The sequence below is a fragment of the Carassius gibelio genome, chromosome B7 (genome assembly GCF_023724105.1).
Source record: "Carassius gibelio isolate Cgi1373 ecotype wild population from Czech Republic chromosome B7, carGib1.2-hapl.c, whole genome shotgun sequence".
NCBI classification, from domain to species: domain Eukaryota; kingdom Metazoa; phylum Chordata; class Actinopteri; order Cypriniformes; family Cyprinidae; genus Carassius; species Carassius gibelio.
The window spans coordinates 20154091-20169292 of NC_068402.1; the positions used below are offsets into that span (position 1 = coordinate 20154091).

At 38.7% G+C, this 15202-nt stretch overlaps 1 protein-coding gene and 1 pseudogene across 1 annotated transcript; one reads left to right on the forward strand and one right to left on the reverse strand.

The window, feature by feature from the left end:
• The first annotated feature begins 383 nt into the window (after nucleotides 1-383).
• mnx1 (motor neuron and pancreas homeobox 1) lies at nucleotides 384-3161 on the forward strand. The gene is made up of 3 exons (XM_052562186.1): nucleotides 384-1002; nucleotides 2115-2275; nucleotides 2460-3161. The coding sequence occupies exons 1-3, from the start codon at nucleotides 504-506 to the stop codon at nucleotides 2739-2741; spliced, it is 942 nt and encodes a 313-aa protein (XP_052418146.1). The 5' UTR covers nucleotides 384-503; the 3' UTR covers nucleotides 2742-3161.
• Nucleotides 3162-6010: 2849 nt separating this feature from the next.
• On the reverse strand, nucleotides 6011-12708 carry LOC127962749 (nucleolar MIF4G domain-containing protein 1-like; annotated as a pseudogene).
• Nucleotides 12709-15202: the final 2494 nt, after the last annotated feature.

The window sequence follows — 15202 nt, forward strand, 5'->3', positions numbered from 1 at the left end:
TAAGGGTTGTGATGAAAATGTTTCAATCTGTTCTAGAGGACGATGAATATCAATCATTAGGCTATTTCTTAATACACTTTTCTTCATACAATGCAGAATATCTATAAAACAATTATTATGTTCTTCAAATATGGACATAGCATGCCAAAGGTGTGTGCTGTGTGTTAACTAGGCTATATTGTAACATTTTTTATTTATTAATTTTAATAGCTATTTTATTATTTTTCAGTTTCTCACACACCCTTAACTTCTGCAAACGATACAAATAGTATTTTTTGAGGACTTCTACTAATCGCTCAGTGAGCACTGAAATCACTGTCCAATCGGATATCCACAAGGATGACGCGAGTGATCCACACCCCCTCGCGAGCAGCAGTTGACAAGTGGACTTCTAGCTTGCACACCTTAGCCAAGATCATAACTTTAAGGAGAGGAACGGTGACACTCGTGACATCCTTTTAAAGTTGCGAACGACGCGTTAATCTGTTTGTGAGGTGGGTCAGATGGAGAAATCCAAAAACTTTCGCATCGATGCGCTTCTGGCCGTCGATCCACCAAAAGTGCAGACCTCGCCGCTGGCGCTGGTCACCTCCCTGCCCACCTCTTCAGTATCATCCTCCTCCGAGGGCGTCCAGGCGTCGGAGCTGAACACGAACTCCGAGGCTCTTCGAACCGAGTCTCCGTCGCCCCCCAGGATATCGTCTTGCGGCTTGATTCCCAAACCGGGTTTCCTGAACTCTCCTCATTCAGGCATGTTAGGACTACACCCTCAGAGCAGCACCGGGATCCCCCCTCAGGCTCTCTACGGTCACCCAATGTACACTTATTCAGCAGCAGCAGCGCTGGGCCAGCACCCGGCTCTGTCTTACTCATACCCGCACGGCTCGCACCATCACCACCCCAGTGACCCCCTCAAACTCACCGCCAGCTCCTTCCAGCTCGACCACTGGCTGAGGGTCTCTACCGCGGGGATGATGCTGCCGAAAATGGCAGATTTCAATGGTGAGTTATTTCAAATGCATGTGTCTAAATAAATAACATTGTTATCCGGCTATTATTATTATACTGTCTAAATTCATTCCATTCTCATTTTTGTGACCATGCTGTTCTGTTATGACTGATTATTTTTGAATAATCTGAATTATGAAATATCTGAATTCTTTAACCATATTTGATCACTTTTAAGACTTATATTCCAGAATAACGCTGTTTATTTTCAACACGTAGCCTACTTTTTTTAATACAAAAAAAAAAAAAAAAAATCAAATCAAATGTGTTCAGTGCTACAGATCACATCAGCCAGATAAAACAAGCGCGTGCAGGGTCAGTAAAGCTGTTCTTTGAACGAGACTGAACGAGCTCTGTCTTTCAAAGAGAGGTTTAAATGGACAGATAATGGACAGAGGGAAAGTGGCGGGCGAGTGTGAAAACCACAGCCTGCCAACTGTGTGCACTGCAGACACTGTCTCTCTGTTCCGCTGATCGTCTGCACATTTTCTCAAACCTCTCCCAAACAAATCAGATAGGGTGGAAATGTTAGCAGATGTACTGACAATGCCGTGGCACATTGAGTCTAGGTGTGAGTAGGAATTGCTTTTGAGGTAGCCTATTTATTTATTTATTTTTTGTTTCGAATGAGAGCTTTTATTATTTCTTGCCGTGTCATTGAGGCTACACTCTGTGCTTAAATCCATTGCGCGTAGCATTAGGCTATAGGCTACTACACTAATGTTGCAGCGCAAGATTATAGGCCTTTAAAATAAAAATATGTGGAAAACCGGGACAAACAATTCCGCTGTCCGTGCCACTCTCAAAAATAAGTTAGGTGCGGTACATGTTAATCAAATAACATTCTGTTAAGGAAATTATTAAGAAAATGCTTGATGCGGTGTTAGACTGGGTTATTTAAGCATCAGTTTGTAGATTTGGAGAATACAAAAATCTTTGTAGAACTTGAGATGTTCTCTTAAGGTGTCAACATGTAAAACACATTTTAATTCTAATTGGAATTTTGGAATCTTTATTTTTATATTATTAACCTTCAGTCCTAAACATTTTATTTATGAAGTGTTGTAGCCTACACAATATCCACGCTCCGTTGTTTTGTTCTGCAGGCCAGGCGCAGTCAAACTTACTCGGGAAGTGCAGAAGACCAAGAACCGCGTTCACAAGCCAGCAGCTCCTTGAACTTGAGCACCAGTTTAAGCTGAACAAATATCTATCGAGACCAAAACGCTTTGAAGTGGCCACATCATTAATGCTAACAGAGACACAGGTAAACCATCGGCTTTTTAACATTAAAATATGTCTTCATTAATTTGCTGAAAGTCTATTAACAGGCTACATAATAATAAAATATGTTTTATTTAAATAGGCTATTAAAATCAGCAAGGTCAAATAATATTCGATTACTCGGAATTATTTATAAATGATACAGCATGTTATGTTCCTATTTCCAGGTGAAAATCTGGTTTCAGAACAGGCGGATGAAATGGAAGCGCAGTAAAAAGGCTAAAGAACAAGCCGCTCAGGAGACAGACAAGCAAAAGGGGAAAGGAAGCCAGGACAAAACGGACGGACTGGAGAAGGACTACCAGAAGACAGATTCAGTGAAAAGAAACCGAATACGGGACTTTAGAGACAGTGACGACGAAGAAGGAGACAATTACATGCTGAATTCATCGGATTGTTCCTCCGACGATGAACGAACCAATGCCAGTGATATCAGTCCACAACCATGAGACTTCGTTTCCAAAAAGACACTTAGCCTATATTAGCGAAGTAGGCTATGTGATTTGCATGTTATCATCTTGCAGTCAGTATGGAAATGCTGAGCTGGACGCCCTCATGAGCTGTTTGTATAGGCCACTCACAAACAACTGACTACTGATACTTCTGAAGGTGAAGCCTGATGTTATGGCTGCAGAGCATGTGGTAAAAATGCATTACATCAAGCCAAATAGATTAGTAGGCCTATCAGCTAATAATTCGCATCATCAAGATGTACCTATTTAATAACCACTGTGTTAATTTATAAACTCAAGTGGGATAAAACAAAATCTGGCTTTGTTTCATCTACACCCAGAACCATATAGCCTATGTGATCTGTTTATTTTTATACAATGTATTTATAACGAAATCGCTTTTAAAATGCATGTAAATTATTGTGTAGGTTTATCAGTTAAATAAAAACTTTTTTTCTAATCTCGGAGGGCCTTTTTTAATTTGTACCTGTGTTGAATTCGGATAGCTATTCCATTACAAACGCGAAGGAAAGAGCTTCAGCACGAGAAGGCTGGATGTGAAGCGGTCTGTTGTCAGTGGCACGGCCGGGTCATGGGAATCTCTGTTTATAGCGCTCTCATATCCGTGCAAATGTGCGAGGAAGCATACTCGAATATGGAGAAACATTTCTCACCACTGCAGCAATGGGCAGCCCATAATGAACCTTTGAGACGAAGCCCATCCATCATCAGAGCACATCACACAAGCTATTTTAGGTGGTTTTCTATTTATGTTAGACTTTAATTCAAGTGAAGTAAAATTAGATTGACCTTTTTGCTGATTTGAGACACTTCATGTTATATCTAGCCGGAAGCCTGTTTCTATCATGTTCACAGAGTAATGATGAAAATGAGCCTGTTTGGCTAAACCAGAGAAACTTGCAAGGACATGAAACGAAAATGATAAAGAAAGAAGGAGAGTATGCTGGATCACTCTACAGCAAGACTTTTTTTAATGGTCTTTTCTGCAATCTAATTGAGGTCTATTTCGCATAAGTGCATTTCCTCCTTTATTAATACCGACATGCTTTATTGGGTAATAAACCTAGAGATCCATCTGGTCTTTGCCAAGGAGCTTCTTCAAATCAATTAGAGGACATTTAAATATAATCACTATCCACTCCTAGTCCAGGGCCATGACAACTATCTACTCAGACACTGAATGTGATTTGAAATGTTGCTTGTTTTTCATTTACTAAGCCACTTTAGCCATATTCTCAGTGGAAAATAATCATATATATATATATATATATATATATATATATATATATATATATATTCCAAACACATTTAGCATAATAAGCTGTGGATTTTGGTGAAAGAATTCTTTACAACAAACTTTTTTTTTTTTACTCTTTACCCTTTTATTACTCTAAAACAGAAACTACCAGTCCTGTGATGTGACTAAGCAAAGCATGCAGAAACTAAAAATGATGGTTAATCTATTAACCTTCACTTTACTCTTAGGTTCTAACAGGCTATAATCAAACAAGAGGACAGCATAGGATAGCACAGAAATACTGATTTCATAGAGGGGCAAAATGATAAAATACTGTTCAAATGTTGAAATGGTTTACTATAATACATCATAATTAATGTTAAAGATAACTGGACCATAAATATAAACAAAAGCTTCAATAATGTTGTCCAAAATACTCTGTTGAGTAACAATAAACAATGATTTAATTACAGAATAAATTTTGCCTTAAGCAGGTAGTAGTCAGTTTAGGAAACATTAGTTACTGATTTAACTAATGCCTAATAAGTTTACCCAGCTGCAGAAGTACAAAGGACTCAACCTTATCAGTGCTACTACCAGTCTCTAACGGCCGGGAAAGAAACCACACACAAGTGAGCAGGGTGGGACAGCTATGTGAAGGCCTGGATGAGACAAAACAAAAACTCATAAATTCCATAATAAACCACACAATAAAGATTTATCAATAGGCCAGTGCAAGTGATTCGTTTGACCTTCTGGCTGAGATTCCTGCACATTACATTTTTGAAAACATAAAAGAACAAGCCAACAATGGTGAATTGATAAAAAACGCACACTAAGTCCCATGGCCTTTGCACAGGAGCATGCAATACCCTCACAAACAGTATTTTAACTGTGGTCTTATCAGTTCGAAGCCAATTTGCTTCCTATAACCAGTTCAAACTAGGGTCAGTATCAACCTTCCTCTGGTCTCACACAGACAGACAATAGCACACACTCTTCACAATCACCTGTGTTTATCTTAGAGGGCTGGACCCCCATTATACGCTTCTCTTCACACATGGTGACAATGTTGTCTTTGTTAAAAGGTGGAAAAGTCCTTTTTCCAGCTTTAAAACTGTGAGAAAAAAAAAAAAGTTGTTTGAGCTGACATTGAGGGATGCGATACGGTTTAATTAATCAAATATAATTAAACAGTTAGCTCTTTTGTTGTAGAGCTGCGAGGGTGAGGTTTCCGCTGCCTGACCCCATATGATTGTAGCTCACACTCTGGTCAGTCCATGCTGTGGATTGATGTCAGTAATGCCGATGTTGCTAATGAATTAACAAAGGGCATCAAATTTAACGGTAGCCCTCTGCTATGTTATACTAGTCAGTCACGCGACAGTGTGCAGTTGCTCCAGACGACTGCAATCAACCTATAGTTCATGAAGAGTAGAGCAATGCATCCTTGTACTCTTTTCTGAATGAAGTTAATACAGTATTGTTTATATGGAATAAGATACTCAATAATCAATTCTGTTACCAGAACAGACACTGAACATACTGTATGTGCATGGGAAGCTAATGAGCAGCAAAAGAATATGAATTATCTTATTCTCTTTTTCTGCTTGAGACATGTTTCTGGCTTACAAAAAATACTAAGAATATGAAGCAGGCCACTGTGTTTTTCTATTTTGTATCTATACTTAAATTGTTGTTTAAACGACTTGATTTTTAAAAATTTTTTATAATTTTTGGGGGGCATTTTCGGCACTTACATTTTTCAAATGAAAGATTAGTTAGTCCTTTTTCATAACAGCGACTTTGACTTGCCATTAAAAAAAGACACATTATAATAAAACCAAACATTTAAGCATAACACTTTTTTTTTTCTTAGAAGTACATAGATCTTTAAGTGAATAAAACGTACAAAATGTCAGATATCCAAATTTCAAATCTGAAATCTGTTGACATCTTACCATAAAAATATAGAGCAGAAAAACTGACCATGGAGCTTTTGTGGTAATTCTTTAAAACACACTAAAATTCATTTATATACTTTACACATTTTGCGTTTCATTTTTGTACAGAATGCCAGAATTAATACAAAAATACAGTAACATGTCAGTGATCTGCACGTGTCGTAAAGTCGGCATACAGATTAAACACTGGCCCCTGTGGTAATTCACACTTTTTGAGTCTGATGCATTATGTACACATTTCTGTGTGCAAGAGCTCTATAGCTTCATTTTGGCATCCCGGGCCTCCATGGCTTTGGTGGCGACCTCAGCTCTATCCTTGAGTACCTTGGCTTGCTCGGTTTCTTCTGTCTGGATGTTGCGGAGCAGAAAGTGATTGATCAAAAGCTTCAAGCCTTCCCGAAGCATTCCCAGCTTGGGGATTCCAGAGATCCTGGCACACAATGTTAGACACACAGGCAGATATTGACACACTAGGCCACACACAAGCAATTTTACATTCCCAAACATGGTCTTTTTTAAAACTTGTCCTGACAGATTCTTACATTTGTACAAAGTCAAATTTAATTTTCTTTATTTTTCATTTAATATACACTGCCATCACGAAATTTGCTTCTGAAACAACACTTATTTTTTAATAAGCAATCACACTTTAGCAAAATCGCAAACCACTCAACATTATGAACATTTATATATATACTATTATTCATTTTTGTAGTACTAAGGATACTCACCTGCCAAATATATTCACAAGATCTTCTGGCTCGGTTTCTTTCAGGAGTTTTGAGAGAACCTGCTTCAAGAATTTGACTTTGGGCTTATCCAGCTCCCCAAATTCAATAGCCTTGTGAAAACAAGAGAACAGGCCGAAAATAAAGCTGCCCTTCATTAACTCATTTGTAAGCAGTTCATAAAGAAGATGAAGAACATTACACATATATACTACAACATTACATACAAACCACAAATGCATTCAAGAATGGCTTCTTGGAGAGGGGTGGACTTTATCAAATATTACCTTAAGAATGGAAAGAGAGAGACACTTCCTGTGAAGAAGATGAGTGACCAGCTGGACCAGGTTACTGAAGGGCCGACTGGAAAGGCTTGTCAGGTCTTTGAACTTGTCCCACAGACTAAACTGAAAAGTCATCTAAAAACAGAAGGTTTAAAATGCTGCAGTATTAGATGTTAATGAACTGACTTACATTATTGATATTCATAGATTTGCTTATTAAAAAGCTTACAGCTCATTACAGAGTAATATCAACAGCAGTTTTAGCTAATTTAACCACTGGATCAAAGAACTGAAAACATCTGAATGTACAAGTTACACACATCAGACACAGACAGAGCAGCTCCTACTGCAGTGAACCCAGTGCCACCTAGTGACACAAGAACACAGTGAGGGCTAGGAATCACTGCTGGTCTACTCTACCTGGAACCGCCGGTCATGTGAGCAAAGTTTCTCTGCCAGGACCGCATATAATCTATTGAACATTTTCTCTTGCAAGCAGCAGTCCATCAGAACATGAACAATTTCCCGCTCTTGTTGGTCTTTCAATCCTAACCTGAGAAGACATGGATCCACTGAACTGGGTAAATAATGGTTCATGACAAATATTACAAATATAGTGCATCAGGTTTGCAATACATGGGAAGAAAACAGGCATGCTGACAAACCTTACAAGTTTCTCAAAGGCATCTAAATAGTCTTCACTTGAAATAGTCAACACAGAAAATGTTCCTCCTGATGTCAGTGTTGATTCTTTGTTTGCGTGCAAGCTCCAACATCTTTGCACTGTACTGCGAATTCATAAAGAGAAACAAAAAATTTCAGATGACAATTTCTGCATCGACTTTGACTCTCATAAAGGTCCATAAAACATGCCTAAATGGAGAGATTTTATAAACAGAAACTATATAATTTTACATTTTTTATCAGATCAAAATAATTGTAAATCTGAGCATTTCAATTACAGATAAAAACATTTCTAAAAAAGCAAAAAACAACGGTTTTCTTTTTTCATTTACTTGTTCCCCTTTGGAGGATGGGGTAGTTGTCTTGTCTCCATGGTTGTCGATCATGGGTGCTCCACTCCAGGAAGATCCTACAATCCACCAACGACCAACACACTCCGCTTCCAGAAGACTGTCTAGTGAGACTCTCAACTTCATGTCACTTCCACCGGCACTGCTCTGAATCTGTTAAGAATGTTACATTCAGTGCATAAGAAACCAGCTTTAAACACATTCCACCTTTCTGTAAAAATACCGTAGAAAAGTCAGATCAATGTGACTACACTAAACTAGCGTTAGTCTGACCCCTAGTGGACACGGCGAAAAGTACATTTAGCATAAACAAAATATCAACTATTCATTTTAGTGTTAAAAATACAAATGAATATTAAATAGTTAACTGCTCTAACCATTGTGTTGCAAGTCCACCTTATAAATTGAACAGTATAAACAGAATAAGTAATGCAAATTAACATCAGTCATTTTCTCACCAAAGTCCTCTGCGGTTTTCTTAATTTCTCCACAGGTTCAGGGTCATAACCTGGAATCTTTCTCATGTCATTGTTCTTCAGCGCCAGCATAGTCTCCAACATGAACCGAATCTGACAAGCAAGCCAACATAACAAACGTCTGTGCTTGAGACCAACTGCAGACCTCCTTTATGATTCGCCTCGGTTGTCCTGGTTTCTAGTTTGCGTTGGATTCATGAGTAAATTATTAAAAGCTAATGCAATATGATAATTCCTAAGCACCAGAAGACAGCTTCTTCTCATGACAAAGGTGTCTTACCCTTGTTTGGTCTTGAAAACGCTCTCCTTCAGCGTTGGCTTTCCGCTGAGCCTCGGAGATCAGCTCCTTAAGAGCTAGAGGATCGTCCTTTCTCAGAGCGAACCCGACGTTCTTCAGCACCAGCAGAACCAGTTCTACATCCTTTACACTGAAACGTGTCACCAGCTTCTTCAGAATGTCAAAAACCAGGAGAGCATGGACCACATAGAAGTTGTAGAGGTGGGCAATTATGGACACCAAGTTGTCACATTCTTTGTCTGTGGCATCAAGCTGACCGTAGGTTTTATCAAACAGACGGACTACAGTCTCCAGAAAATGAGCTCCAACCTCAGGGAAAATAAGTGAGAAACTAGGCAGCATCAAGCTAAAATACACACTGCGACAGTGATTCTAATAATAGTATGCCACTGAAGGCAACAGTAAGTTAGTGTGGACTATATTGCCATGATGAGAAGTTTAATGTGAGGTGAAATATTAGATACCTCCAGGCCAACACTATGGTGAAGGACACTGACAAGAAGGTTGTGCTCCATTAGAAGCCTGGAAGAGAGAGTGAGTGTTTATTAAAATAATTTACTATTTATTAGTGTGTTGTTTTAAGGTCATATTTAATTTCTTGAGTGTGAAGTTAAGTGAGCCAGGATTCAGTACAGTAACTTGAATGCTGACTAAAGGTTTGGTTGATTATGATTTCCCTTTTTAACTTTAGTTAGTGCGTGATGTTGCTGTTAGAGGATAAACAACATCTGCAAAGTTACGTCGCCCAAAGTTCAATGCACAGTGAGATATTTGCTGCCAACCCCCCCACCCCACCCGAAACACACACAGAAAACGTATTGTATGTATTCTAAAATTGGCTCAAATTATCACACATGTTTGACGTCGTCTGGCTAGACGGAATCATGAAGGTAAAAAATCTGAATCTGAGCCCATCACAAACAATGCTCTGCGAAACCTGTAAACTCAAGACTGGCTCTGACTTTCAGCAGCTAGTGTTTATGCGTCCATCGTCCAGACTGCAGATCTGGGCAAAATTAGTTCTCAACGGTTTGAAGGTCTGAGCCTTATTCGGTGGATGTGACTTAAATGCTCTAGGGTCTAATGTCTCAGAAGAAGAATATTAATTTAAAATAAAATATCAGCAGGTTTATTTTCTCAAATCAACATACATGTAATACAGTGATTATCAAAGAGTCAGTTAATAAAAGAAGTCATTCTTGAAAGGTTAACCTTCCAGGCATGAGAGCAGGAGTGACGCAGGCAGCCAGCAGAATGTCAGTGAGTGTATCGTTCATGTCCTTCCTGCTGGAGCTCATGTACAGCTCTTCCAACTGACTGCTGATGGATGCCATGTTGGGCTGACTCAACCTGTCCAACACCTGACAGGGTTATCAAACTGGCTGAATTGCACTTGGTTTACCAAAGACTCTATTTATTTTTTTTATAAAACACAGATTCTTCAAATTGTGCATTTCTGTAGCCTACACCTTCCATTGTATCTTACCTGTTTATCAGACCTTTCACAGTGCGCTTCAGGTTCTCCAGCTCGGCTTTGCGTTTACTGTCCATGGCTTCTCGTAAGTGAGGGGGAACATACTTGCCTGCTGTGGCAGGATTCTATATAAGAACACACGCACAAATATTAGCTTCAAAACATTCTTCTGATGAGCACGCAGTGTGGGGAAAAAAAGAAAAATAACCAAAACTCACTTTACGACACTGAATAATGGAATAATGACACTATTGTCTTCTGTAGAGCTGCTTTACAGTTGAATTAAGCTTGTTTCATGACACCACTATTAAAATACATTTCATCAACACTGAACTAAATTTAGCTGAATGATATGGAATAATGACACTATTGTCTTTGGTTGAGCTGTTTCACAGCTGGCATTGAATGTATTCCTTAATAGATTAATTTTGCTACATTAACACTGTTACTTTTGTGTTTATTACAATGAAACTGCTTTGAAACTATTTGTAATTTTATAAAGCATTTGATAAATACATTTTATTTGAGCATTAGGGAGAGTTTAACTTAAATAATAATCAAATGTAATATCCAGATTTAAAATGACGTACGGGCTCCTGGCTTTCAGGTGTTTTTTGTTCAGAGTCGATGTCCTCCCCATCATCATTTTCCTCTGATGCATCTGTATCCTCCTCTTCTTCATCATCTCCTTCCACCTCATCTTCCAATTGTTTGTCATCTTCTACATCCTCCTCTTCTTCCATCTGTGCATCATCCTCTTCATCTCCTTCCTCTTCATCACTGTCACCGTCATACTTGTTCTCATCATCTGTCACTTGCCCATCAAGTCATCTTTAGCTTTGTCAATGTCCATCTCTTCATCATTCCGTTGCAGATGCTCCAGGCTCAAGAATCCCTAAAATGTAATCGAGTCCATCATCGGTGAATGACTGAGGTATACTCTTTTTGTTCTTTCTTTTATTCAGCCCAAGGCGTTTCTCTAGTCTTTTTATTTCTTTGTCCTCTTCGATATTCGCCTCTAATAGAGCTCGCTTTCTGCTCTGGTTCAGACTAGATTTCTTTCTCTGTTTTGGCAGGTCTTCGGAGAAGTGGACCTTTCTTTTTGTCGTCTCTTCTTTATTGTCTTTAGTATTAACACTGTCTTTATTTGCCTTCTGCTGTTGCTGAGAGGCATTTTTAAGACTTCCAGTTCCAGTCGTCTTCAGGGCTGGTTTCTGTGTCTTCTCCTCCTCCACAGGAGTTTTTGGAGCAGGCTCCTCTCTGGGGTTCTGCAGTGACTGACCCGTGTGGTGACTTTTCTTTTTGGCTTTCTTTAATTTACGTTTCTCTTTGCGCAGCTCTTTTCTACTCTTCCTCCTTACGAACAACCCTCTTTGGTCGCTGTCATTTTCACCGGAGAAGCCTTTGCTCTTCACGAAGTTAGTAACTGAATCCCTGAATTTCTGAAGTTTATCCTTGTGTGTTTGCCTCCCAGCTTTCCCTTTGCCCTTGCGCTGTGCCTTTGCCTTCATTTTCTAAGCGAAATATATCTGGCTGTGAATACAATCTTTATTTGTTGTAAATGGTTGCGTGATTACAGACTGAAAGTTCTCAGAAAAAAAAACACATGCAGAAGCTGGAGGTCGCCATTGATGCTGCTTCTTCGTTAGACGTTATGACAATAGAGAAAAGACAATTGAGTGGATTTATCGCCATCTATTGAGATGGAGCGTAACGTAACTTGTCGAAATATGAATTAATTTAATAACAAGTATAATGTTTTGTTTTTAATATATAGGCCTCTTTTAATCTTGGAGACAGCAGTAGCCTAAGACATTTGCTCATAACTTGATATAGCGTAATATTTGATGCCTACAGCAGCATTATATTATCACTAGCAATAGTTGTTGTAGTAGTAGTATTGACTGGATCGATAGATGATACATTTACGGATGGATTATTACTGGTAGTGGAAGCAGTAGTACTATAGAGGAAGCGGTCTTTGTGTAAGCTTCCTAGCTTCCTTATGTACAGAGTTGGTTACTGTTACTGATTCCAAATTAGATGACAAAATTTTAGTTAGTAATGTAATCCATTACATTAAAATGTTTGGTAATATAATGAGACTAATTTTTGATTACTTTTAGATGGAATATTTTATTTATTTATCATGTGAACAGAACGAATGTCAGAGAACCGGGAACAAGCAATTGTGATACTTCATTATTAAAATATTTATTTTAAAACCTCAGGGGTACGTCAAATAAAATATATCAGATGAAAGATGACAAAATAATAATAATAAATTTTTTTTTTTGAAATTTTGAAAGATAAACAAAAGTAATACATGGTAAAATAACAGGATGAGTAATACTTCAAATAAAAATGAACATGTTCATCAGTATGCACTTCTTAAACTTGAAGTGATTTTTGCAAATCCAGTGGTCAAAGGCTGTGTAGATTGACATAATGACAGTGACTAATGACTGACCTTATGAATGTCCGGACCTGTCTGCTGTGTTTGACACCGTTAATTACCAGATTCTCCTGTCCACCCTCAGAAAGATGGGCATCTCTGGAACCGCACTCCTGTGGGTTAAGTCCTACCTCTCTGACAGATCCTTTAGTGTGTCTTGGAGGGGTGATGTTTCTAAGTCACAACACCTTGCTATTGGGGTACCTAAAGGCTCAGTACTTGGACCACTTCTCTTCTCCATTTACATGACGTCATTAGGATCTGTCATTCAGAAGCATGGCTTTTCTTATCACTGCTACACTGATGATACCCAACTCTACTTCTCATTCCAACCAGATGACCCGACGGTAGCTGCTCACATTTCAGCCTGTCTTAGTGACATTTCTAGCTGGATGAATGACCATCACCTTCAGCTTAACCTTACGAAGACAGAACTCCTGGTGATTCCAGCTAACCCATTGCTTCATCACAACTTCTCTATACAGCTGGGTTTGTCAACCATTACTCCTTCGAGGACAGCCAGAAACCTAGGAGTTGTGATGGATCATCAGTTAAGCTTCACAGAATACATTGCTACAACGACCCGGCCCTGCAGATTTGCCTTATTCAACATTAGGAAGATTAGACCCTTCCTGTCAGAGCAAGCCACCCAACTTCTTGTCCAAGCTCTTGTTCTCTCCAGACTGGACTATTGTAATGCTTTCCATGCGGGCCTTCCTGCATGTACTGTCAAGCCTCTGCAATTGATCCAGAATGGAGCAGCGAGGGTTGTCTTCAATGAGTCAAAAAAAAGCTCACGTTACTCGTCTCCTCAGGTTACACTGGCTACCAGTAGCCGCTTGCATTAAATTCAAGGTACTGATGCTTGCCTACAAGACGACCACTGGCACGGCACCAACATACCTAAACTCACTGGTTAAATCTTATGTGCCCTCCAGAAGTTTGCTGGACAAGTAAACAACGCCTTGTGGTGCCATCCCAAAGAAGTTCAAAATCACTCTCACGGACCTTTTCCTGGACTGTGCCCAGCTGATGGAATGACCTCCCAATCTCAATTCGTACAGCTGAGTCTTTACTCATTTTCAAGAAACATCTAAAGACTCATCTTTTTCGCCAACACTTAACCAACTAATACTAGCACTTTTCCTTCTTTTCTTGTCTTTCCGTTTATTAAAAAAAAAAAAAAAAACCCTGGCTATGCGTTCTGTACTAGACTAACTGAGACTTGTCTGGCACTTGTATACTGTTGTTGTTCTCTTCTTGACCTGACTGCTTCTATTGTTCTCATTTGTAAGTCGCTTTGGATAAAAGCACCTGCTAAATGATTAAATGTAAAATGTAAATGTAAAATGTCCACAAAACTGAAGAATTTCTGAGTGTATATAAGCAGTTGGCTATTGGGAAATAGAAATAAAAAAAATTAAGAAGATGAATTAGGGAGAATCAATAAATTATGGATAAATTATTGCTATTGTATAAATAATATTTAATCATGTAATCTATAAAAAGTAAATGTAGTCTGATGATTACGAGTAAAACATAATTTAATCTAATAGTACTTAATCCAATTTAAGTACTTAATTTTTGGAATGTGATTACATAATCCAGATTACATTTAAGCACACGCGCACACACACACACACACACACACACACACACATATCTGTGTGTGTGTGTGTGTGTATATGTGTGTGTGTATGTACAGTATAGACCAAAGGTTTGTACACATCTTCTCATTCAAAGAGTTTTCTTTATTTTCAGGACTATGAAAATTGTAGATTCACACTGAGGGCATCAAAACTATGAATTAAGACATGTGGAATTATATATGGAATTTTATACATAACAAAAAAGTGTGAAACAACTGAAAATATGTCATATTGTTCTTCAAAGTAGCCACCTTTTGCTTTGATTACTGCTTTGCATACTCTTGGCATTCTCTTGATGAGCTTCAAGAGTTAGTCACCTGAAATGGTCTTCCCACAGTCTTGAAGGAGTTCCCCGAGAGATGCTTAGCACTTGTTGGCCCTTTTGCCTTCTGTCTGCGGTCCAGCTCACCCCTAAACCATCTCAATTGGGTTCAGGTCCGGTGACTGTGGAGGCCAGGTCATCTGGCGCAGCTCTTCATCTTTGTCAAATAGCTCTTGATGCCTTCAGTGTGACTCTACAATTTTCACAGTCATGAACATAAAGAAAACTCTTTGAATGAGAAGGTGTGTCCAAACTTTTGGTCTGTACTGTATATGTATATATAAACAAAATACATATTTATATATTTCTATGATGCTTTCTCGGTATAACGTTACAGCTACGTCAGGAAACATCAGACCTGTCCAAAACAACGCTGAGCAAATTTTGAATTATGTAAATCTTACATATAATTTGCCTTCACTCTCAGTGACAGCGCACCTGTGTGCGTGAAGTCTCTTGTCCTGTCGCGTGTCGCTGAATGATGACGCAGTATATTTTGACTGTGTTTTGGTTGTT

Bases quoted from the DNA above. Each gene is read 5' to 3' on its own strand.
- mnx1 (XM_052562186.1), top strand. From the start codon at position 504: ATGGAGAAATCCAAAAACTTTCGCATCGATGCGCTTCTGGCCGTCGAT. The intron at 1,003-2,114 runs GTGAGTTATTTC...TTTGTTCTGCAG, and splicing joins GAAAATGGCAGATTTCAATG to GCCAGGCGCAGTCAAACTTA. The intron at 2,276-2,459 runs GTAAACCATCGG...TCCTATTTCCAG, and splicing joins TAATGCTAACAGAGACACAG to GTGAAAATCTGGTTTCAGAA.